At 43.3% G+C, this 25,576-nt stretch overlaps 1 protein-coding gene across 1 annotated transcript in view; it reads right to left on the reverse strand.

Annotated features, from left to right (window-relative positions):
- Nucleotides 1-22,395, reverse strand: part of LOC130362400 (alcohol dehydrogenase 1) — a 38,244-nt gene extending 15,849 nt beyond the window's left edge. Inside the window, exon 1 of the mRNA XM_056566791.1 lies at nucleotides 22,278-22,395. Coding sequence (XP_056422766.1) covers nucleotides 22,278-22,295 — 18 coding nt within the window. The 5' untranslated portion in view covers nucleotides 22,296-22,395. The remainder of the gene's footprint in view (nucleotides 1-22,277) is intronic.
- Nucleotides 22,396-25,576: the final 3,181 nt, after the last annotated feature.

The raw sequence follows: 25,576 nt of genomic DNA on the forward strand, positions 1-25,576 counted from the left end.
GCCCGCCGCAAAGCGTGATGGTCTTGCTGCGGCGGTAGTGACCAGGTCGTATCCACTAGCAACGGCTCACCTCTCTGGCTGCTGAAGATAGGCGCGGTACAAGGGAGTAGGCAAAAGCAAGGTCGGACGTAGCAGAAGGTCGGGGCAGGCAGCAAGGATCGTAGTCAGGGGCAACGGCAGAAGGTCTGGAAACACAGGCAAGGAACACACAAGGAACGCTTTCACTGGCACTAAGGCAACAAGATCCGGCAAGGGAGTGCAGGGGAAGTGAGGTGATATAGGGAAGTGCACAGGTGAACACACTAATTGGAACCACTGCGCCAATCAGCGGCGCAGTGGCCCTTTAAATCGCAGAGACCCGGCGCGCGCGCGCCCTAGGGAGCGGGGCCGCGCGCGCCGGGACAGAACAGACGGAGAGCGAGTCAGGTAGGGGAGCCGGGGTGCGCATCGCGAGCGGGCGCTACCCGCATCGCGAATCGCATCCCGGCTGGCAGCGGAATCGCAGCGCCCCGGGTCAGAGGACGTGACCGGAGCGCTGCCGCGGGGAGAGTGAAGCGAGCGCTCCGGGGAGGAGCGGGGACCCGGAGCGCTCGGCGTAACAGTACCCCCCCCTTGGGTCTCCCCCTCTTCTTAGAGCCTGAGAACCTGAGGAGCAGACTTTTGTCTAGGATGTTGTCCTCAGGTTCCCAGGATCTCTCTTCAGGACCACAACCCTCCCAGTCCACTAAAAAAAAATTTTTCCCTCTGACCTTTTTGGCAGCTAAAATTTCTTTGACCGAGAAGATGTCCGAGGAGCCGGAAACAGGAGTGGGAGGAACAGATTTGGGAGAAAAACGATTGAGGATGAGTGGTTTGAGAAGAGAGACGTGAAAGGCATTAGGGATACGAAGAGAGGGAGGAAGAAGAAGTTTATAAGAGACAGGATTAATTTGACACAAAATTTTGAAAGGACCAAGATAGCGTGGTCCCAACTTGTAGCTAGGGACACGGAAGCGGACATATTTAGCGGAGAGCCATACCTTGTCTCCAGGGGAAAAAACGGGGGGGGCTCTTCTTTTCTTATCCGCGAACTTCTTCATGCGTGATGAAGCCTGTAAGAGAGATTTTTGGGTCTCTCTCCATATGATGGAAAGGTCACGAGAAATTTCATCCACAGCGGGCAGACCAGAGGGCAAGGGAGTAGGGAGGGGGGGAAGAGGGTGACGGCCGTACACCACGAAAAATGGGGATTTGGAGGAAGACTCAGAGACCCTGAAGTTATACGAGAATTCGGCCCATGGGAGGAGATCTGCCCAGTCATCCTGGCGGGAGGAAACAAAATGTCGCAAATAATCACCCAAGATCTGGTTAATCCTTTCTACTTGTCCATTGGACTGGGGATGATATGCAGAAGAAAAATTTAATTTAATCTTGAGTTGTATACAGAGAGCCCTCCAGAATTTAGACACGAATTGGACGCCTCTATCCGAGACAATCTGCGTAGGCAACCCGTGAAGACGAAAAATGTGTACAAAAAATTGTTTAGCCAACTGAGGCGCAGAAGGAAGACCAGGAAGAGGGATGAAATGTGCCATTTTGGAGAATCGATCAACGACCACCCAAATAACAGTGTTGCCACGGGAAGGGGGTAAATCAGTAATAAAATCCATACCAATCAGAGACCAAGGCTGTTCGGGGACAGGCAGAGGATGAAGAAAACCAGCGGGCTTCTGGCGAGGAGTCTTATCCCGGGCACAGATAGTGCAGGCTCGCACAAAGTCCACAACATCCGTCTCCAGAGTCGGCCACCAATAGAAGCGGGAGATGAGTTGCACAGATTTCTTGATACCCGCATGACCTGCGAGATGGGAGGAGTGACCCCATTTGAGGATTCCGAGGCGTTGGCGAGGAGAAACAAAGGTCTTTCCTGGAGGAGTCTGCCTGATGGAGGCAGGAGAAGTGGAGATCAGGCAGTCAGGTGGAATGATGTGTTGCGGAGAGAGTTCAACTTCTGAGGCATCCGAGGAACGAGAGAGAGCATCGGCCCTAATGTTCTTATCGGCAGGACGAAAGTGAATCTCAAAATTAAATCGGGCAAAGAACAGAGACCACCGGGCCTGGCGAGGATTCAGCCGTTGGGCAGACTGGAGGTAGGAGAGGTTCTTGTGGTCGGTGTAGATAATAACAGGAGAACTTGATCCCTCCAGCAGATGCCTCCATTCCTCAAGTGCTAATTTAATGGCTAGAAGCTCTCGATCCCCGATGGAGTAGTTCCTCTCCGCTGGAGAGAAGGTCCTAGAGAAAAAACCACAAGTGACAGCATGCCCGGAAGAATTTTTTTGTAGAAGAACAGCTCCAGCTCCCACTGAGGAGGCATCAACCTCCAATAGGAAGGGTTTGGAAGGGTCAGGTCTGGAGAGGACGGGAGCCGAAGAAAAGGCAGACTTGAGTCGTTTAAAGGCGTCTTCTGCTTGAGGAGGCCAGGACTTGGGATCAGCATTTTTTTTGGTTAAAGCCACGATAGGAGCCACAATGGTAGAAAAATGTGGAATAAATTGCCTGTAATAATTGGCGAAACCCAAAAAGCGTTGGATAGCACGGAGTCCGGAGGGGCGTGGCCAATCTAAGACGGCAGAGAGTTTGTCTGGATCCATCTGTAGTCCCTGGCCAGAGACCAAATATCCTAGAAAAGGAAGAGATTGGCATTCAAACAGACATTTCTCAATTTTGGCATAGAGTTGGTTGTCACGAAGTCTCTGAAGAACCATACGGACATGCTGGCGGTGTTCTTCTAGATTGGCAGAAAAAATTAGGATATCGTCCAGATATACAACAACACAGGAGTATAACAGATCACGAAAAATTTCATTGACAAAGTCTTGGAAGACGGCAGGGGCGTTGCACAGTCCAAAGGGCATGACCAGATACTCAAAGTGTCCATCTCTGGTGTTAAATGCCGTTTTCCACTCGTCCCCCTCTCTGATGCGGATGAGGTTATAGGCGCCTCTTAAGTCCAATTTAGTGAAGATGTGGGCACCTTGGAGGCGATCAAAGAGTTCAGAGATGAGGGGTAAGGGGTAGCGGTTCTTAACCGTGATTTTATTAAGACCGCGGTAGTCAATGCAAGGACGTAGGGAGCCATCTTTTTTGGACACAAAGAAAAATCCGGCTCCGGCAGGAGAGGAGGATTTACGGATAAAGCCCTTTTTTAGATTCTCCTGGACGTATTCGGACATGGCAAGAGTCTCTGGGGCAGAGAGAGGATAAATTCTGCCCCGGGGTGGAGTAGTGCCCGGGAGGAGGTCGATAGGGCAATCATAAGGCCTGTGAGGAGGTAGAGTCTCAGCTTGTTTTTTGCAAAAAACATCCGCGAAGTCCATATAGGCCTTAGGGAGACCGGTTACTGGAGGAACCACGGAGTTACGGCAAGGGTTACTGGGAACCGGTTTTAGACAGTTCTTGGAACAAGAGGACCCCCAACTCTTGATCTCCCCAGTGGACCAATCCAGGGTAGGGGAATGAAGTTGAAGCCAGGGAAGTCCAAGGAGAATTTCCGAGGTGCAATTGGGGAGGACCAAAAGTTCAATCCTCTCATGATGAGATCCGATGCTCATAAGAAGGGGCTCCGTGCGGAAACGTATGGTACAGTCCAATCTTTCATTATTTACACAATTGATGTAGAGAGGTCTGGCGAGACTGGTCACCGGGATGTTGAACCTGTTGACGAGAGAGGCCAAAATAAAATTTCCTGCAGATCCAGAGTCCAAGAAGGCCACTGTAGAGAAGGAGAAGGCAGAGGCAGACATCCGCACAGGCACAGTAAGACGTGGAGAAGCAGAGTAGACATCAAGGACTGTCTCACCTTTGTGCGGAGTCAGCGTACGTCTTTCCAGGCGAGGAGGACGGATAGGACAATCTCTCAGGAAGTGTTCGGTACTAGCACAGTACAGGCAGAGGTTCTCCATACGGCGTCGTGTCCTCTCTTGAGGTGTCAGGCGAGACCGGTCGACCTGCATAGCCTCCACGGCGGGAGGCACAGGAACAGATTGCAGGGGACCAGAGGAGAGAGGAGCCGAGGAGAAGAAACGCCTCGTGCGAACAGAGTCCATATCTTGGCGGAGTTCCTGACGCCTTTCGGAAAAACGCATGTCAATGCGAGTGGCTAGGTGAATAAGTTCATGTAGATTAGCAGGAATTTCTCGTGCGGCCAGAACATCTTTAATGTTGCTGGATAGGCCTTTTTTGAAGGTCGCGCAGAGGGCCTCATTATTCCAGGACAATTCTGAAGCAAGAGTACGGAATTGTACGGCATACTCGCCAACGGAAGAATTACCCTGGACCAGGTTCAACAGGGCAGTCTCAGCAGAAGAGGCTCGGGCAGGTTCCTCAAAGACACTTCGGATTTCCGAGAAGAAGGAGTGTACAGAGGCAGTGACGGGGTCATTGCGGTCCCAGAGCGGTGTGGCCCATGACAGGGCTTTTCCGGACAGAAGGCTGACTACGAAAGCCACCTTAGACCTTTCAGTGGGAAACAGGTCCGACATCATCTCCAGATGCAGGGAACATTGGGAAAGAAAGCCACGGCAAAACTTAGAGTCCCCATCAAATTTATCCGGCAAGGATAAGCGTATCCCAGGAGCGGCCACTCGCTGCGGAGGAGGTGCAGGAGCTGGCGGAGGAGATGACTGCTGAAGCTGTGGTAGTAACTGTTGTAGCATAATGGTCAGTTGAGACAGCTGTTGGCCTTGTTGCGCTATCTGTTGTGACTGCTGGGCGACCACCGTGGTGAGGTCAGCGACAACTGGCAGAGGAACTTCAGCGGGATCCATGGCCAGATCTACTGTCACGATGCCGGCTGGCAGGTAGTGGATCCTCTGTGCCAGAGAGGGATTGGCGTGGACCGTGCTAGTGGACCGGTTCTAAGCCACTACTGGTTTTCACCAGAGCCCGCCGCAAAGCGGGATGGTCTTGCTGCGGCGGTAGTGACCAGGTCGTATCCACTAGCAACGGCTCACCTCTCTGGCTGCTGAAGATAGGCGCGGTACAAGGGAGTAGGCAAAAGCAAGGTCGGACGTAGCAGAAGGTCGGGGCAGGCAGCAAGGATCGTAGTCAGGGGCAACGGCAGAAGGTCTGGAAACACAGGCAAGGAACACACAAGGAACGCTTTCACTGGCACTAAGGCAACAAGATCCGGCAAGGGAGTGCAGGGGAAGTGAGGTGATATAGGGAAGTGCACAGGTGAACACACTAATTGGAACCACTGCGCCAATCAGCGGCGCAGTGGCCCTTTAAATCGCAGAGACCCGGCGCGCGCGCGCCCTAGGGAGCGGGGCCGCGCGCGCCGGGACAGAACAGACGGAGAGCGAGTCAGGTAGGGGAGCCGGGGTGCGCATCGCGAGCGGGCGCTACCCGCATCGCGAATCGCATCCCGGCTGGCAGCGGAATCGCAGCGCCCCGGGTCAGAGGACGTGACCGGAGCGCTGCCGCGGGGAGAGTGAAGCGAGCGCTCCGGGGAGGAGCGGGGACCCGGAGCGCTCGGCGTAACAGCCGCCTTAAAAGGACATGCAGGGCTCTGTACACTGAGGACATGCAGGGCTCTGCACACTAATGTGATCGTCTAGGGGGTGTAGGGTATGGGGAATGTAGCTGTGCAGTAATTAAAGGGTGCTTGTTAACCCTTGCTATTCGTGACGCCAGGGTGCGGGCTCCTCATTAACGCTTTTCCTACCGCCACCCTTCCCAAGAGCGATAGGGAGGTAGATAATAAGAATAGATTGTCCACAACCGGAGAGTTTCTGAAACAATATTAACTTTTACTGAAGGTTTTCTGCAAGCTTCAATAACATAACAGTCTCTCAGAATAACAACGGCTTTCCTTGGAGATTGACAAAGGTTGGGACTTTAGCATTTAGAGTCTTTTAGTATTGTGTGTTACTCCCCTGGATTTAGGGGTTTAGTTGCGGTCCAGTAGTCACACTAGCATTAGCGGGGATTTAGATTTGAACTCACGGTTTTGGTTTAGCTGAGGCGGCAGGTTTTTGAGGCCTAGCGTGTCTTTGAAAGTTGCGTAGCACTGTCCTGTTAGTCCGGCATCCACGAGAGCAGCAACACGAGGGCAGCAAACCAAGAGCGCGATAATTGGACGCAGCTCCCTTATATGGGCAGGAGCTGGACTAATGCTAATTGGTCCATACTGATGTCAATCAACATTACAGAGATGTGTGGGTAACACGTGACCCAAGGACCTCCAAAGGTCCTCCAACATACCATAGAGGTTATTAGCATGGTCACATGATCGAAGGTCCTGCGACGCTGAACAAGGTAAGTACTATACATTACTATGAAATATATATAATTATTAAATATATACATATATATTATTATTAGAGATAGACTTGAGAAGAGGCGAATAGGGGCTGTCCAACCTGAGGAACCCTACCTGAACGCAGTTACTCTGACTTTGGGGACCTCTACACTAGGTACGGTATGCAATATTGTACCGGGACACCACACCAAGGACAAGCAGGGCTCTGTACACTGAGGACAAGCAGGGCTCTGTACACTGCAGCTCTATGACATGCTCTTGGCTCACACATCAGGAGGATTGACAAGCCAGGAGTCTGCACAGAGCCCTGCTTGTCCTGCCCTCACTTCCTGTATTTGGACTTCTCATAGAGACACACAGGCAATAACTGCAGGGACAGCATTTTTATGATATAATACGTTTTTTTAATCAATATATATTACAAATATACATATAATGGTATTCTCTACATTATATCAAAAGTTTTTGTTAAGGACAGGTAAACTTTAATTTCAAACAAAAGAATACTTGGCACAGAGAAAAATAGTTGTTGGGACTACCAAATTTTCTGCACTTTATCGCAAACACTAGGGCTGGCTATAGAGCAAAATGTTAAAATATAACCCAGAAAAATACAATCCACAGCAAATGTAGAAGGTAAACAGGTAAACAGGTAAACACTGGTGCATATGCAAGCATACATTAGCATACAAACTCAATACTTAACCTAATACAACTACCCACCCCCTTCCATAAAATAAGTGGTAAAGGCATATTGTAATAAGTTTACATCTTTGTGATATAACAAGAAAGGAATTGTTTGCAAGGGATAGAGGAGTTTACCTAAACTTGCCATTTTAAGTAGATGTGCCCTACTAAATTAGGATAATGGACAGAATTGCTATCTCAATAGGTCTTGTTCCACCTATTTAAACAACAGGGCTTAAAGAGGTACTCCTCTGGAAAACATTATTTTTTACATCAACTGGTGCCAGAAAGTTAAACAGATTTGTAAATTCACACAAGAAGAAGAAAGCAGAGCACTCACCAGCGACCTATCTTGCTAGCAGCTTTATTTCGGCATGTAGTTTACATCAACCGAGTACATATCAGGAAAATCACAGACAGGGGAGTGCAGACGTGAGACGCGGGGGTAACCTCCAGGTGACGGGCCGTTGCGCCGAAGCACTTCTCCAGACCAGGAATGATCATTCTTGTTGGATAAGAGGAGGGTCAGTGGGGTGTAGGTCATCACTCCGAACTGCTGGTGCCCTAGGTGCTGGCACCCCTTCAATAGCAGGTGAGACACACTCGTCCACTCTTCTTTTTAGTTGGTCTATGTGCCACCTTAGAATTTGGCCATCAGTAGTTCTTACTTTGTAAGTCCCAGATCCTGCAGTTTCCACTACAGTTGCTGGTATCCATCTTGGTCCCATTGCATTTATTTTGGCTTCTAGCATAGACACTTTCCCCCTCTTGAAAACACAGCATGAATGAGGAGATAGTCTTTTGAGATAGTCTGACATCTTGCTTGTTTTGCAATTCAGATGTGAGATCAGGGTGAAGTCTGACCAGACAGGTTTTGATCCTCCTGTTCATCAGTAGCTCTGCAGGGCTGCATCCAGTACTGGAGCATGGGGTCACATGTTGTATGAGAAAATTTGCCCGTCTGTGCTTCCAATCTCCTACAACAATTCTATTCAAAGCATCTTTAGTAGTGTGAACCATGCACTCTGCTTGTCCATTTTAAGATGGTTGAAACAGAGCTGTTGTAACATAGTAAATAAGATCGGTTTCCATGAATACTTTGAACTCTAAAGATGTAAATTGTGGCCTATTATCTGACACAATTGTATCAGGTAATCCATGTGTTGCGAACAACTCCTTAGAACCTGTAAGACAGTATTTGTGGTGACAGAGGACACTGGCACAACTTCTAACCACTTGGAAAATGAATTAATAACAAGAAAAAATGTCTGTCCTTGAACTGGACCTGCAAAGGCTATATGCAATCTAGACCATGGGTTTCTGGTCACTTCCCAAGAAAGTGACACAGCTTCTGTTGGAGAATGACGTGTGGTATGACAGGGAGTATATTTCTAGAGCCTTCATGTTAACAATTCCAGGATGTCCTTCGTGTAGAGCTTTAAGCACTTGGGTTTGACCAGCTCTAGGAATGATCAATCCAGGGGAGGCAACCCCAGAGGAGGTAGTCTTTGTAGGAAGAGAGTTCATGCTGCTTTGATTCAAAAGATTTTAACTCATTTGCTAATTTTGAATGTGGCCACCCTTTCCAAACCCAATTCAATACTATTGCCAAACTTGGATCTATAGCAGTCATGTGAGAAATCTCAGTAGCTTGGAGGATTTGATTCCAGTATGAGAATTTCAGACATGGCTGGTACCGCAAAATCATCAGTTTGTAATTGGTAAGTGGCTAAGTGCATCAGCATTCTAGATGACCTTTCCTGGCCAGTACTGTAGCTCAGCATCATATGTATTTAGCATTAAAGACTCATGGCATTTCTTTACTCCTGTCACAATGGCTAAAGCTTCCTTATCAATGTGTGCATAGTTTCTTTCTGTAGTAGTTATTGTTCTTGAATAGTTAGCAATTGGTTCTTCTTGTCCTCCATTAATAGTGTGACACAAAACTGCCCCTATTCCATAATGGGATGCATCACCAGATAGAATAAGAGGCATGTGTAGATCATTATGCACCAATACAATTATTAGATGACTACAATATCGGTGTCCTCTAAGGCTTCTGTCATGAATTTGTGTCCACTTCCAAACTGCTCCAGTAGGGTGTGTAACTCCGACTAATGAACCTTGTGCCACTTAGCAATCAATTTCTGCATCTATTTTTGCACGTAGAGCAAATGGTACAGGCCATGGTTTCATGTGAATTGGTGTTACTTTTGAATTTTTCAAGACCTTCTTCAAACACAACAGAAAAATCTTTAATGATATCCTGATTAACAGATACCTAGAGGTTCAAACCAATCTACTCCTAGTAAACTTGCACGATGACCTTCAGTGATGATAAGTTGCAGATTGCCTCTGTCTTTTCCATAGTACACATTGACATAACATGCACCTATTATTTCCACTTCCTGTTTATTATAATCTGTAAATCTAAGATCACACAATACTATAGTAGGGATTATTTTTGAGCCATAATGTATAAAAAGTTTCCTCAGGAATCAACGAATACTGGCATCCAGAATCTACCTCCATTTTGCATTTTACTCCTTTCAGTGTTACTTCAGTATGCTTCTTATATTCCCTTTTTGGAGTTTCTATAATGTTGACAAATTCTGATGTAAATCTATTGTCATTTAATTCAGGAATGTTACTAGATATATGAACCTTATAGTCTGAATTGTGTGATGAGTTCTCTTTTACATGTTTGTGTCTTGGTATAGGTTGCCCCTGGCGACACACTCTCTGTATGAAAAAAATCTATCCCGCCAGCTCAGGGGAGCTGATCGGGACCACTGCGGTTTCACCTGATCAGTCTAGAGGACAGGGGGAGGGCCCTTACCTGCCTCCTTGCTGTCCAGTCGTTGGTCTGATTCTCCAGGATGCCTCAGCAGGCTGGAGCAGTAGAGCACCGATAACACTAATCATGCTTTCCACTGGAGTACCACTTTAAGGCCAAAATGGGCCTTAAAGGGGTACTCCCCTGGAAAATGTTTTTCTTTTAAATCAACAGGTGCCAGAAAGTTAAACCGATTTGTAAATTAATGCTTGTAGTGAGAAACAGCGTTCGGCACAGCCAACCATGCAGCCTGATATTCGCTCTTGATGGAACAGGTGTGTATGTGTGTCGCTGCTTGTGGGGTGCTCAGCCAGGACAGAATCATGGATCAAACATTTGAGAGAGCATGGAAAATAAGCGGCACTCACCACAACCAGCTAGCGACAACTTCTTTATTTCTTAGGCGTGCAGTAAAACATGCAGGTGCAGGGAGACAAGGACGCCGGGGAATCCGGCTGACTGGTCACAGCCGTATCGTGCTTCCGCACTTCGTCAGACCATCTCATCCACTGGGAGCTCACCAGGTAAATACCTGCCGGGCTCCACCCATGGGCGGTCATTTCTGTTACATACAAGTGCAAGTGCAAAAATACAAAAACGTAGAAAACGTATAAAAACATTTAAAAACAGAAACTTAACCGGAATTCGTGTCACCGCATTAAGGACAGGATTAAAGAAATATACTTAGATCTAGTTTATCGTTCAAGCCGAGGTCTCCTTGTGCGTTCGTGCGCATTATCCATCGGGCCTCGGCTTGAACTAGCAATTTGCGCCTGTCTGAACCGTCTGTACTATCAATTCTTTCAATACCAAAGAATTTTAATGATTTTGGGTCCCCTGCATGCATATTAATTACATGATCGATCACCCTTGGTGATCCTTTCCTCGATTTAATCGAGTAAAGATGTTCCCGAAATCTGTGGTGCATTGGTCTGGTAGTGCTGCCGACGTAAAATCGGCCGCAATCGCACACCAGGCCATACACCACAAATTTCGTCTTGCAGCAAAAGAGATCCCTGCACTTAATATCCACACCTCCAATTATAATAACTTTTTCACAAATCAAAGAAGGACACCATTTGCATGCTCCACACTTATAATTTCCTTTTGGGCTGCTAGATTGTAACCAATTTGGGTTAGATCTACTAGAGGAAAATTTGCTTTTTGTAAGAACATCCACCAAATTTTTGGCCCGTTTAAATGTAACTAGGGGCATTTCTTCACTAACGTTGGAGAGGACAGAGTCTTTTTGAATTAAATACCAGTGTTTTGATACAGCCTTTTTGATAGCTGCACTCATTGGACTGAATCCAAATGAGAAGGAGAAGCGTTCCGGTCTCTCTCTTCTCGATCCAGATCCATGCAACAGCATATTCCTATTTTGGCTTGATGCCCTTTTAAAAGCTGTATCCAAGACTGGTTTGGGGTACCCCCTGTCTTCCAACCTAGTGAGTAAATCTTTTGCTTGAACTTTAAAATTTTCTTCAGAACTATTAATTCTTCTTAATCTCAGTAGCTGCCCATAAGGAATGGCTGATTTTGTGTGGTCTGGATGGTAACTAGAATAATGTAATAATGAGTTACCAGCTGTTATTTTTCTGAAACCAGACGTGGATAAACCCTCATCGTTTAAGGTTACCAACACGTCTAAAAATTCAAGTTGAGTAGAACTAGTTTTAAACGTGAAACTAAGGTTCATATCATTGACAATATTCAGGAACTGGACGAAATTCTCAAAATCATCTGTAGAGCTTGACCATACAACAAAGATATCGTCCACAAAGCGGACGTATCCCCTTATGTGGTTTAAAAAAGGATTAATTTCCGAGAAGACAAAAGTCTTCTCGAAGCATGCCACAAACAGATTGGCGAGGGTGCAGGCTACCGGAGTGCCCATGGCCACCCCGCCAATCTGTCTGTACCATACATCATCAAACATGAAAGTGTTATTCTCTAACACAAAGAGTAAAGCATCGCAAATAAAGTCGATGCACTGACTACTTTTACTGGATTTACTCAATAATTTCCTAATCCACTGTACACTTAAATTCTGGGGAATATTAGTGTAAAGGGATTCGATATCAATAGAGGCTAAGATGCACCCTCTTTGCCAACTCATATTATTCAGGACCGATAGAAACTCATTAGTATCTTTAACTAGAGCAGGAATGTCTTTTAAGAGAGGTCTCAACAGATAATCTACATATTTCGATAAGGGCTCGGTAATGGACCCCACCCCGGACACTATTGGGCGTCCGGGGGGGGCCCCCAAGTCCTTATGCACTTTTGGTAGGAAGTACCAACACGGATACCTAGGGTAAGGGGGAATTAATTTTTCAGCTGTCTTCTTTGAAAGAACCTTGTTGTCTACCGCTTTTCTAAGTAAAGATTGTAATTTAGACGAAATTTTTGGGGTAGGGTTTAAGGAAAGCTTTTCATAATTTTTGACATCCCCTAACTGACGTAATGATTCTTTAATATAGTACTCTTCCGTCATTAAGACGATGTTTCCCCCTTTATCTGCTTTCTTAAATACGACCCCCTTTAGGGAGCGCAACCAAGAAAGCGCTTCTCGCTCGTTTTTATTTAGGGGGGAGATGTCTATGGGGTATTTTAACGCCCTTATTTCTTCTATTACTTTCATTTGAAATAGTTCTAAATTGCTACCAGGCAAAATAGGAGGACAAAAATTTGATTGTACCCCGCCAGTAAATGGGGGGGCACTCGTACCCTGCCCTGTGTTCCCGTCAAGGTTGCCCCCCAATAGCTCAGCGAGGTCACGGAGACATTGCCGCTCCGCGTCCCCCGCTTCATCAAAGGGGGAGAACCCCAACGGTCCCACAGAGGCTGGGATTTCACCTTCTGTCTTATTTACGTCACACACTTTGTTGGAGAAGAATTTTTTTAAATTTAACCTCCTGATAGCCTTAAATAAGTCTATCTCAAATTCTACCATGTCGAATGGTTCTGGAAAACAAAAGTTAAGACCTTTAGACAAAACAGAAATAGCTGCCTCGCTGAGTGTAATAGGTGTTAAGTTAATTATAGATGATACGCTAGAGTTCGGGTCTTGAGAACAGTTCACACTGGTTGTATTACTTGCGGATGATGTTCTAAAGTTCATTTCTAGAGGACAGTTCACACTGATTGTATTTTTAGAATAATTTACATCTAGTGAAAAATCTTCCTTTTGTTTTTGTAGACCATTCACCTCACATGCGTAATTATTTTCTACCGGTACCAAGCTACTCTTTTCTTCCTTTTGTAACTTTTTTTGGTATTGTTTTTTCCTTCTTTGGCTTCTTCGTGTTTTTCGTCGCCTAAAGGGAATTCTTGGAATTTTTCTTGTTCAGATTGAGAGGGTCCTGCCGTTGGTATTGCGGGATCTGTGGTGGGTTGTTCGATATCATCCGAGCTGCTTGAGTCAGTTTCTGTGGTTAAATAGTCTGATGTTTTTTTCTTGAAATTTTTATCTTTATTTTTGTTTTTTTGTTGTTGATTAATATTAGGGTTCCAATTCTTTCTCTTGGTTTGATTGTTACTTATAAAAATACGTCCAGTATCGAAATCTGATCTGTCACGGATGAATTTATCCCGTTTCTGTTCTTTTATATTAATTTGTAAAGTAACCATTTTACGTTCCAGTTTTTTATTGAAGCTTTGAAACTGTGTAGCTGATACTCTAGATTGTAATTCTCTTTTTGTTTTGCATAATGTATCAGTGATAGTGACATATTCGGTTTCATTACGTTGTCTCAGCAGGACTAACATATTGCGTGCATAGGTTAAATGGACTTCTTTCCATGCGGATAGAAATGCCGGATCATCTGCAAATTGAGAAGGCTCCTTATAATTTCTTAAACCGCGGGGCACCAAACCACATTCTTCGTATGATTTTAGTGATTTGACAGTCCAAAACAGACGCATTTCTTTGTCTGCTAGATGTTGAATTTTGAACTCCAGACTTTTCAGACTTAGGACCTGGAGTAAATCTCTGTCCTTACATGCAGTGAAAAACGCACCTGCGTCCTGTCTCCCTGCCGAAACTGCACTTAGTTCTTCTAATCCATCACCTGTGGGATCAGCATTCGTATCCATTTTAGAGGAAAAATCACAGCTCCCTTAATCCGTGAGCTCAAGGCAGTGGGCGTGCTCAGAACCAAAGAAGAGAGACACAATCAATGCTTGTAGTGAGAAACAGCGTTCGGCACAGCCAACCATGCAGCCTGATATTCGCTCTTGATGGAACAGGTGTGTATGTGTGTCGCTGCTTGTGGGGTGCTCAGCCAGGACAGAATCATGGATCAAACATTTGAGAGAGCATGGAAAATAAGCGGCACTCACCACAACCAGCTAGCGACAACTTCTTTATTTCTTAGGCGTGCAGTAAAACATGCAGGTGCAGGGAGACAAGGACGCCGGGGAATCCGGCTGACTGGTCACAGCCGTATCGTGCTTCCGCACTTCGTCAGACCATCTCATCCACTGGGAGCTCACCAGGTAAATACCTGCCGGGCTCCACCCATGGGCGGTCATTTCTGTTACATACAAGTGCAAGTGCAAAAATACAAAAACGTAGAAAACGTATAAAAACATTTAAAAACAGAAACTTAACCGGAATTCGTGTCACCGCATTAAGGACAGGATTAAAGAAATATACTTAGATCTAGTTTATCGTTCAAGCCGAGGTCTCCTTGTGCGTTCGTGCGCATTATCCATCGGGCCTCGGCTTGAACTAGCAATTTAATTCAAAAAGACTCTGTCCTCTCCAACGTTAGTGAAGAAATGCCCCTAGTTACATTTAAACGGGCCAAAAATTTGGTGGATGTTCTTACAAAAAGCAAATTTTCCTCTAGTAGATCTAACCCAAATTGGTTACAATCTAGCAGCCCAAAAGGAAATTATAAGTGTGGAGCATGCAAATGGTGTCCTTCTTTGATTTGTGAAAAAGTTATTATAATTGGAGGTGTGGATATTAAGTGCAGGGATCTCTTTTGCTGCAAGACGAAATTTGTGGTGTATGGCCTGGTGTGCGATTGCGGCCGATTTTACGTCGGCAGCACTACCAGACCAATGCACCACAGATTTCGGGAACATCTTTACTCGATTAAATCGAGGAAAGGATCACCAAGGGTGATCGATCATGTAATTAATATGCATGCAGGGGACCCAAAATCATTAAAATTCTTTGGTATTGAAAGAATTGATAGTACAGACGGTTCAGACAGGCGCAAATTGCTAGTTCAAGCCGAGGCCCGATGGATAATGCGCACGAACGCACAAGGAGACCTCGGCTTGAACGATAAACTAGATCTAAGTATATTTCTTTAATCCTGTCCTTAATGCGGTGACACGAATTCCGGTTAAGTTTCTGTTTTTAAATGTTTTTATACGTTTTCTACGTTTTTGTATTTTTGCACTTGCACTTGTATGTAACAGAAATGACCGCCCATGGGTGGAGCCCGGCAGGTATTTACCTGGTGAGCTCCCAGTGGATGAGATGGTCTGACGAAGTGCGGAAGCACGATACGGCTGTGACCAGTCAGCCGGATTCCCCGGCGTCCTTGTCTCCCTGCACCTGCATGTTTTACTGCACGCCTAAGAAATAAAGAAGTTGTCGCTAGCTGGTTGTGGTGAGTGCCGCTTATTTTCCATGCTCTCTCAAATGTCCGATTTGTAAATTACTTCTATTTAAAAATCTTAATCCTTTCAGTACTTTTCAGTTGCTGTTATGATCCACAGGAAGTTAATTTCTTTTTGAATTTCCTTTCTGCCTGACCACAGTGCTCTCTGCTGACACCTCTGTCCATTTTAGGAACACTCCTACTCTAGACAGTTCCTAAAATGGACATGGGTGTCAGCAGAGTGCACTGTGGTCAGGCAGAAAGAAAATTCAAAAAGAAAATAACGTCCTGTGGATCATAACAGCAGCTGAAAAGTACTGAAAGGTTTAAGATTTTTTAATAGAAGTTATTTACAAATCTGTTTAACTTTCTGGCACCAGTTGATTAAAATGTTTTCCAGTGGAGTACTCCTTTAAGGGGTTAATCAGGCTCTGTCTATGGGTTAAGTGGCAGTACCTGTGAGATCATGTATATATCCATCAGAACAGAAAGTAAGTCTAACTCATGATAGATCAGCATAGGGATATGTCTAAAGTCTAATAGACTCCCACAGGACTTCAGGCAAATCTGTATCCTGATCTCTGTAGTTTCAGGCAAGCCTTAGGCTACTCAGTTTCCAGAGAACAAATATCTTGCTGCTGAAGTGAGATAGAAATTATGCTTTAAAGAGGTACTCCGCCCTTAGACATCTTATCCTCCCGCGATCTCCAGGCTGGCACCAAGGCGTTCTGAACACAGAAGCTTGTGGCTTTCATATTTGTAATGTCACACCCCACCCCCTCCATTCATCTATGGGAGGGGGCATGACGGCTAGAGATAAATGAAGGGGACGTGGCATGACATCACGAACATGGAAGCCCCAAATTTTTGTGTTCGGAATGCTGCACTGCCAGCCCGGAGATCACAGGGGATCCCCCTGGGATCAGACATCTTAAGATGTCCAGGGGCAGAGTACTCCTTTAACTTCTTAAGGACCCATGACGTACCGGTATGTCATGAGTCTGCTCCCGATCTATAACGCGGGGCCACGGCGTGAACGCCGCATCTAAAGGGTTAATAGCGCCGTGGACTCGCGTTATAGATCGGGAGTGGACTCATGACGTAGTAAAACCATGCCGGTTAGCTCAGGGAGCTGTTCGGGATCGCGGCATCCCGAACAGCTTACAGGACAGCGGGAGGGCCCCTACCTGCCTCCTCGCTGTCCGATCGCCGAATGACTGCTCAGTGCCTGAGTGGCAGAATCATCGATCACTGGTTTCCTATGAGAAACCAGTGATCAATGTAAAAGATCAGTGTGTGCAGTGTTATAGGTCCCTATGGGAGCTATAACACTGCAAAAAAAAAGTGATAAAAATGAGTGAATAAAGATCATTTAACCCCTCCCCTATTAAAAGTTTGAATCACCTCCCTTTTCCCATAAAAAAAAAACACAGTGTAAATAAAAATAAAAACATATATGGTATCACCGCGTGCGGAAATGTCCGAATTATAAAAATATATCGTTAATTAAACCGCACGGTCAATGGCGTACACGCAAAAAAATTCCAAAGTCCAAAATAGTGCATTTTTGGTCACTTTTTATATCATGAAAAACTGATTAAAAAGCAATCAATAAGTCTTATCAATGCAAAAATGGTACCGCTAAAAACTTCAGATCATGGCGCAAAAAATTAGCCCTCATACCGGCCTATACGCGGAAAATTTAAAAAGTTATAGGGGTCAGAAAATGACAATTTTAAACATACATTTTCCTGTATGTGGTTATGATTTTTTCCAGAAGTACGACAAAATCCAACCTATATAAGTAGGGTATCATTTTAATTGTATGGACCTACAGAATAAAGATAAGGTGTCATTTTTACCGAAAAATTTACTGTGTAGAAACGGAAGCCCCCAAAATTACAAAATGGTGTTTTTTTTTAAATTTTGTCTCACAATGATTTTTTTTCCGTTTCGCCGTAGATTTGTGGGTAAAATGACTGATGTCATTATAAAGTAGAATTAGTGGTGCAAAAAATAAGCCATCATATGGATTTTTAGGTGCAAAATTGAAGATTTTTTAAAAGCAAGGAGGAATATATGAAAATTCAAAAATGGAAAAACCCCGGGTCCTTAAGGGGTTAAGGTCACTTTAACACTGCACTATTTTGGTCACTATTTTGCATCAGCATTTGTTAGCAAATACTAGGAGTGGGTCCAACACAGAATAGATATAAATCTTTTTATTACACATTTTCTCTCTTCAAGGCCAATTTCTGGTTTTGGTTTACAAATCTAAATCTGATAAAAATTCACATCAACATATTGCCATGTGAAAGTAGCCTTAAACACAAGCATATTTTGCATTTATATTACATCCCTTTTTTTTGTTGCAATTTTTTTACCTTAAAATGGCTGTCCAGTGTTAGAAAAACTCAACTTCTTCTCTGGAAAAACAACACCACTTCTGTCCACAGGTTGTGTATAGTACTGCAGCTCAGTCCTGTTCACTTCAATGGAGCTGAGCTGCAATACACGACACAACCTGTGGACAGGAGTGGTGCTGTTTTTGCAACAAAAGGAAGCAGCATTTTTAAGATGCATGCGCAGTGCAGTAATCCAGGCATACATTTCTTGACAATTTATGTTCATTAAAAAGCTTTTGCAAACGGTAAAGGAGTCGTCCCGGACAGTCAGAAAGGTGGACCCTGGTGTCTGCTATGCTCCAGAGCCTGCTCATTAATGGCCCATGCACAGACAACTGCACAGGACTGCAATGGGTAGGCAAGCCCTGTGTGTCCATCCAGAGAAGAAGCAGGCGTGACTTAGAAAGAGACGTTGGAGCCCTTGAAGCATAGCATACCCTGGGTCTGCCTCTTTGACTATCCTGGATGACACCTGGATGTTTTTTATTTTTACGGATATGAAGCTCCCTAAATTATCTACAAAGTTATACCTGGATTAGGCTTGTGAAGCCCTAATACACTGTGTGTGAAACATAACAAGTCTATATTTGGTGACAGATGCACTTTAAAGGGGTACTCCAGTGGAAAACTTTTTTTTTAAATCAACTGGTGCGACAGTTAAACAGATTTGTAAATTACTTCTATTAAAAAAAATCCTAATCCTTCCAGTACTTATTAGCTGCTGAATACTACAGACTAAATTCTTTTCTTTTTGGAACACAGAGCTCTCTGCTGACATCATGAGCACAGTGCTCTCTGCTGACATCTCTGTCCATTTTAAGAACTGTCCAGAGTAGGAGAAAACCCCCTTAGCAAACATATGCTCCTGTGGACAGTTCCTAAAATGGACAGAGATGTCAGCAGAGAGAACTGTGGTCATGATGTCAGTAGAGAGCTCTGTGTTCCAAAAAGAAAATAATTCCAACTGTAGTATTTAGCAGCTAATAAGTACTGGAAGGTTTAAGATTTTTAAATAGAAGTAATTTACAAACTTTCTGGCACCAGTTGATTTAAAAAAAAAAAAAAGTTTTGCATCGGAGTACCCCTTTAAAGTGCATCTGTCACCAAATATAGACTTGTTATGTTTCACACACAGTGTATTTGGTGACAGATGCACTTTAAAGGGGTACTCCAGTGGAAAACCTTTCTTTTTTAAATCAACTGGTGCCAGAAAGTTTGTAAATTACTTCTATTTAAAAATCTTAAACCTTCCAGTACTTATTAGCTGCTAAATACTACAGAGGGAATTATTATCTTTTTGGAACACAGAGGTCTCTACTGACATCATGACCACAGTTCTCTCTGCTGACATCTCTGTCCATTTTAGGAACTGTCCAGAGGAGCATATGTTTGCTATGGGGGTTTTCTCCTACTCTGGACAGTTCTTAAAATGGACAGAGATGTCAGCAGAGAGCACTGTGCTCATGATGTCAGCAGAGAGCTCTTTGTTCCAAAAAGAAAATAATTTAGTCTGTAGTATTCAGCAGCTAATAAGTACTGGAAGGATTAGGATTTTTTTTATAGAAGTAATTTACAAATCTGTTTAACTGTCGCACCAGTTGATTTAAAAAAAAAAAAAAGTTTTCCACTGGAGGACCCCTTTAACCCCTTAAGGACGCAGGACGTAAATGTACGTCCTGGTGAGGTGGTACTTAACGCACCAGGACGTACATTTACGTCCTAAGCATAACCGCGGGCATCGGAGCGATGCCCGTGTCATGCGCGGCTGATCCCGGCTGCTGATCGCAGCCAGGAACCCGCCGGAAATGGCTGACGCCTGCGATCTCGCGGGCGTCCGCCATTAACCCCTCAGGTGCCGGGATCAATACAGATCCCGGCATCTGCGGCAGTGCGCGATTTGAATGAATGATCGGATCGCCCGCAGCGCTGCTGCGGGGATCCGATCATTCATAATGCCGCACGGAGGTCCCCTCTCCTTCCTCTGTTCGGCTCCTGGCGTCTCCTGCTCTGGTCTGTGATCGAGCAGACCAGAGCAGAAGATGACCGATAATACTGATCTGTTCTATGTCCTATACATAGAACAGATCAGTATTAGCAATCATGGTATTGCTATGAATAGTCCCCTATGGGGACTATTCAAGTGTAAAAAAAAAATTAAAAAAATGTAAAAGTAAAAGTAAAAAAAAACGGAAAAATCCCCTCCCCCAATAAAAAAGTAAAACGTCCGTTTTTTCCTATTTTACCCCCAAAAAGCATAAAAAACATTTTTCATAGACATTTTTAGTATCGCCGCGTGCGTAAATGTCCGAACTATTAAAATAAAATGTTAATGATCCCCTACAGTGAACGGCGTGAACGAAAAAAAATTAAATAAAGTCCAAAATTCCTACTTTTTTAATACATTTTATTTAAAAAAAAATTATAAAAAATGTATTAAAAGTTTTTTATATGCAAATGTGGTATAAAAATAAAGTACAGATCATGGCGCAAAAAATGAGCCCCCATACCGCTGCTTATACGGAAAAATAAAAAAGTTAGAGGTCATCAAAATAAAGGGATTATAAACGTACTAATTTGGTTAAAAAGTTTGTGATTTTTTTTAAGCGCAACAATAATATAAAAGTATATAATAATGGGTATCATTTTAATCGTATTGACCCTCAGAATAAAGAACACATGTCATTTTTACCATAAATTGTACGGCGTGAAAATGAAACCTTCCAAAATTAGCAAAATTGTGTTTTTCGTTTTAATTTCCCCACAAAAGTAGTGTTTTTTGGTTGCGCCATACATTTTATGATATAATGAGGGATGTCATTACAAAGGACAACTGGTCGCGCAAAAAACAAGCCCTCATACTAGTCTGTGGATGAAAATATAAAAGAGTTATGATTTTTAGAAGGCGAGGAGGAAAAAATGAAAACGTAAAAATTTAATTGTCTGAGTCCTTAAGGCCAAAATGGGCTGAGTCCTTAAGGAGTTAAAGGAGTTAACCGGGATTTAAAAAAAAAAAAAATGCTGCTTCTTTCTTTGAAAAAACAGCACACTCCTGTTCAATAAAGCTGAGCTGCAATACCAGACAAAACCTGTGAACAGGAGTGGTGCTGTTTTTAAAAAAAAAAAAAAAAGAAGCAGTGCTTTTCCAAGCCTGGGCAATCCTTTAACATGTCTATTTCATGTGACAGATGCCTTTTAAAATGGATTAAGTGTTAAACTATTGGGCATATAAAATACATGCTCTGGTTTCACAAGGCAGTATTTAGCTCAGTATTTTGCATCAGTATTTGTAAGCCAAAACTACTAATTTACTAATACTGGTCCGGTTGTGTGAAGTCAGCCCAAAAGACCGCCCATCGGTACTGAAGCAATACTGATGAAATTCTGAGCAATTATTACATTTGTACATTCTATCCGTATTACAGATTACATAGGCCTGCATAAGAACTATCCATAAAAAATATTTATAAACAGGAATACCTGCAATATAATTTACATTTTTTTCATATAAGGTGCACTGAAACGCAGAAAAATTGGGTTCTATGAGTTAAACCCCCAACGTCCTCCTCTCCAGAGAACAGATCTGATGGTTGTGTCCCAAATGGTTTCTTTTGGAAACAGAGTTAGTGAAATCTTTGGCCAGGGTTCAAACACTTTTCAGAGCAACATGATCCATTCAAGTGAAGAAACTTCTGTCACCATGTCGTGAGTTATTTCCAAGATGTTTTATTATTATTATTATTATTATGTTGTCATAGTTGTGCAGTGTTAGCAAAGTGCTGACTGTGTGTATGAAAGCTGTGTGTGTGTGTGTATGTGTGTGTGTGTATGAAAGGTGTGTGTGTGTGTGTGTGTGTGTGTGTATGAAAGGTGTGTGTGTGTGTATGAAAGGTGTGTGTGTGTATGTGTGTGTGTATGAAAGGTGTGTGTGTGTATGTGTGTGTGTATGAAAGGTGTGTGTGTATGTGTGTGTATGAAAGGTGTATGTGTGTGTGTGTATGTGTGTGTGTGTATGAAAGGTGTGTGTGTGTGTATGTGTGTGTTTGTGTATGAAAGGTGTGTGTGTGTGTGTGTGTGTATGTGTGTGTTTGTGTATGAAAGGTGTGTGTGTGTGTGTGTGTGTGTATGTGTGTGTGTGTATGTGTGTAAGAAAGGTGTGTGTGTGTGTATGTGTGTGTGTATGAAAGGTGTGTGTGTGTGTGTGTGTGCATGAGAAAATCCACCTGCTCAAAAAACAAGCACAATGTAACATAAAATATTCTATAAGTGTGTTTATTTTTAACATTATATATATATATATATATATATATATATATATATATATATATATATATATTATATATTATATATATATATATATATATATATATATATATATATATATATAGACAGTGAAAAGCTAAACATACTAGCCCTCTACTTACTTTCCCAGCAGTAGCCATGTTATACCTGCTTCCAGAGATTTTCCAGAGATAAAAGGGAATAATAATACATTTTTTATTAACAGAGATTACATACAGATGACGCCTCCCATTATTCTCACATGACTGTGTTCTGTGTACTCCTGGCTTGAACAACATCCTTTGAACCCACCCCTCCAGCTAGCCTGCAAACCTGAAGCCATCCCCCACCTCACTATTAATCTTTACTCACCCTAGTTAACCCTCTACCTGCAACACCTCATAATGCTAGACTAAAAAACCTTTGAACATTTTTCGGTAGACTTTGAATTAGGGTATGTTCTTACAGTGGATTTACAGCAGTCATTCAGCAGGCAGCTACCACCAGCAAAACATACCATTGATAGTCCCAGTGAACTTCATGGGGAAAAGGCTGTTCTGCCCAATTTTAGGGCTGTAACTCGATGGCTGTAAACTTAATTGTGACGCAATCTATAGTGCAGAAAATAAAGTGGCACTCATCTGTTAATAAGACATGTTTTCTTATTTCTCCAGCGGTACATTGCATAGCAGGCATGGTACTGATGTTGCTTGTTCAGCCTACATTTGTTTTGCCTGTCACTGACGCTTTCTTATGGCCTTAATTGACTTACCCTTTTTATTCAGCCGTTTATGGCTCAAAATGTGGCTACACATTTGGATCTATTTTGGGCCATTTTTGGTCTGAAAACAGTTAAAAATACATTAATATAATACAGCTGTTTTGAGCCATGATGTTATGACATTTTGTATGTATGAACATAATCTAAGGTTTTTTACATCCTGGGGGAAAAAATGTGCAGATCAATATATAACAGAGGGAAGCCTATATTACTCTAATGGATGCAGATTAGCCTTTGCTGGTAAGTTTTATCCTGCAATCCATGTACTAGTTTAGTAGCTTTTCTTTGAATTCTTTCCAACATTTCTATATCCTTCTAGAGATCCGGTCTCCAGTACTGTGCACAATACTCCAAGCAAGGTCTCACCAGTGTTCTGTACGGCTGAATGAGCACTTCCCTCTCTACTGCCAATAACTCTCCCTATACATCCAAGTATTCTGCTAGTATTTCCTGCTGCTCTATTAGGGTACGTTCACACGAGTGGATCCCCAGCATGTATTACGCTACGGATCCGCCACTGAAGGACCGCTATATGCTGCCTTTACAGGTGCCTGCCCGGAGCAGCAATCCGCCGCTATGAGCAGACACACTGCGATGTGCAAGTTGCCGTGCGCATGCACAGTATACTTGCACATCGCAGCAGCTCTCGGCCTAGCTCATAGAGCAGGGGGAGTGTCCGCGATGTGTGCAAGTACAGCACGCATGAGTAGCGACTCGCACATCGCTTGCAGCAGCGTATTGCCGCTCCGAGCAGGCACCTGTAAAGGCAGCATACAGCGGTCCTTCAGCGGCGGATCCACAGCTTAATACATGCTGGGGATCCGCTTGTGTGCACATACCCTAACATTGTCTGCCTACCTTTAAGTCTTCTGAAATAATGACCCCTAGATCCCTTTCCTACAGAGGTTAGGACTGTATCAAATATTCTACTGTATATTCTGCCCGAGGGTTTTTACACTCAAAGTGTATTATCTTTCACTTATCCTCATTAAATATCAGTTACCAGAGTTCTGACCATTTTGCCTAGATTCTTTTCCATTTGGCATATCCCTCCAGGAACATCAACCCTGTTACATATCTTTGTCTCATCTTTGTCTCATTGGCAAAAAGACACACCTTACCATTGAGACCTTCTTAGATCACTACTAAAGATATTTAAAAAATGGGTCCCAATACAGATCCCAGAGGCAACCCACTGGTAAGAAGACCTTGTTCTGAATATACTCCATTGAAGGAGTTATCCACCTTAAGGTGACTTTAGTACTTACTTGCCAGACAGTATTGGACATGCTTAGGAAAGATCTGTGCTTGTCTTGCTGCTAAATTGCTGTGTTGTGAGTCCACCATAATGCTGCTGCATTCTTTCTTTTCCATCCCTCCAACTACAAGTCCCAGGATCCCTTGTTTGTAAGTGTCATCCCACCCAATGAAGCACAGCTGGGAAAATTCATTGCGGCCCTGTGGAGAATGATCTCCCACCCTGTGGTCGCCACACCCATTAAAGCAGTTCCTTTTAAAACCTGACTAGTGATGTAATGTCTTGGGCCGCACTGCAACCTGGGAAAACCTGAGACTCATTTTGTATGCTCCTAAAGATCAACATCGGTTCAAAGATCTCATAAGAATTGTGAGACCATTCACCAAACACAAGTACAGACACTATATTATGAACTACACTAACTTATCAGCCCCTTTAGCATAGTCAAATAAAACATTTAATTATTACCCTCTGTTGTCTGTCCCTCAGCCATTGCCAAATATATTGGCAATATTGACAACAATAAGGGAGTCCAGTCTCAAAGACTGCAGTTCATTGATCTTCTATGTGGGGCAGTGTCAAAAGCCTTATGAAAATCTTGATAAAATACTAGGCACAGAAACATTTAGTCATTTTAAAGAAAATGCTAATTCTTTTATTAGTTACATTTAACAGAAAGGAGATATTCCACCCGAATGGGGAAGAAAAGAGCTGGTAACACACTGTGTACTGGAAGAAGGCCTCACAATATGTAGTTTACACAATTAAAGTGCATATTGCAGTAACAATTTCATGGAGAACATGCTATCTAAACAGCATATACAAGGACAAAAGTACAGATCAGCATACAGCATATTTTCACACAGGCTCCAAGACACAGATGGACACTACCCAACATAGAAGGACATTTATCATTGTTGCTTTGGTAAGCGAGTTCTGTAGTGATTTTTTGTTTCTTGATTTGGTTTTGCTTATGTGTGACACATTTATTATACTATCACAGGGGGCGTTGATAAATTTGGCTCACACAAGCAAATAATAATGAAACACTTTAGAATACCATTTTTTTTTAGCACACATAATCAAAAACCAATAAATGACTTCAGAGTATGCAGTTGTGGAAAAAAAAATGTGTAGGAGTGTTTTTTAAAATAAAACGTTTTATAAATGTGTTGTGCTTTTTTTTAACCCCGGCATTTAAACCCGGCCATTTTTTCAACATCTGACCACTTTCACTTTAAGCATTAATAACTCTGGGATGCTTTTACCTTTCATTCTGATTCAGAGATTGTTTTTTCATGACATATTCTACTTTATGTTAGTGGTAACATTTTGTCGATACTTGCATCGTTTCTTGGTGAAAAATTCCAAAATTTGATGAAAAAATTTAAAATTTTGCATTT

The sequence above is a fragment of the Hyla sarda genome, chromosome 1 (assembly GCF_029499605.1).
Source record: "Hyla sarda isolate aHylSar1 chromosome 1, aHylSar1.hap1, whole genome shotgun sequence".
NCBI lineage: Eukaryota > Metazoa > Chordata > Amphibia > Anura > Hylidae > Hyla > Hyla sarda.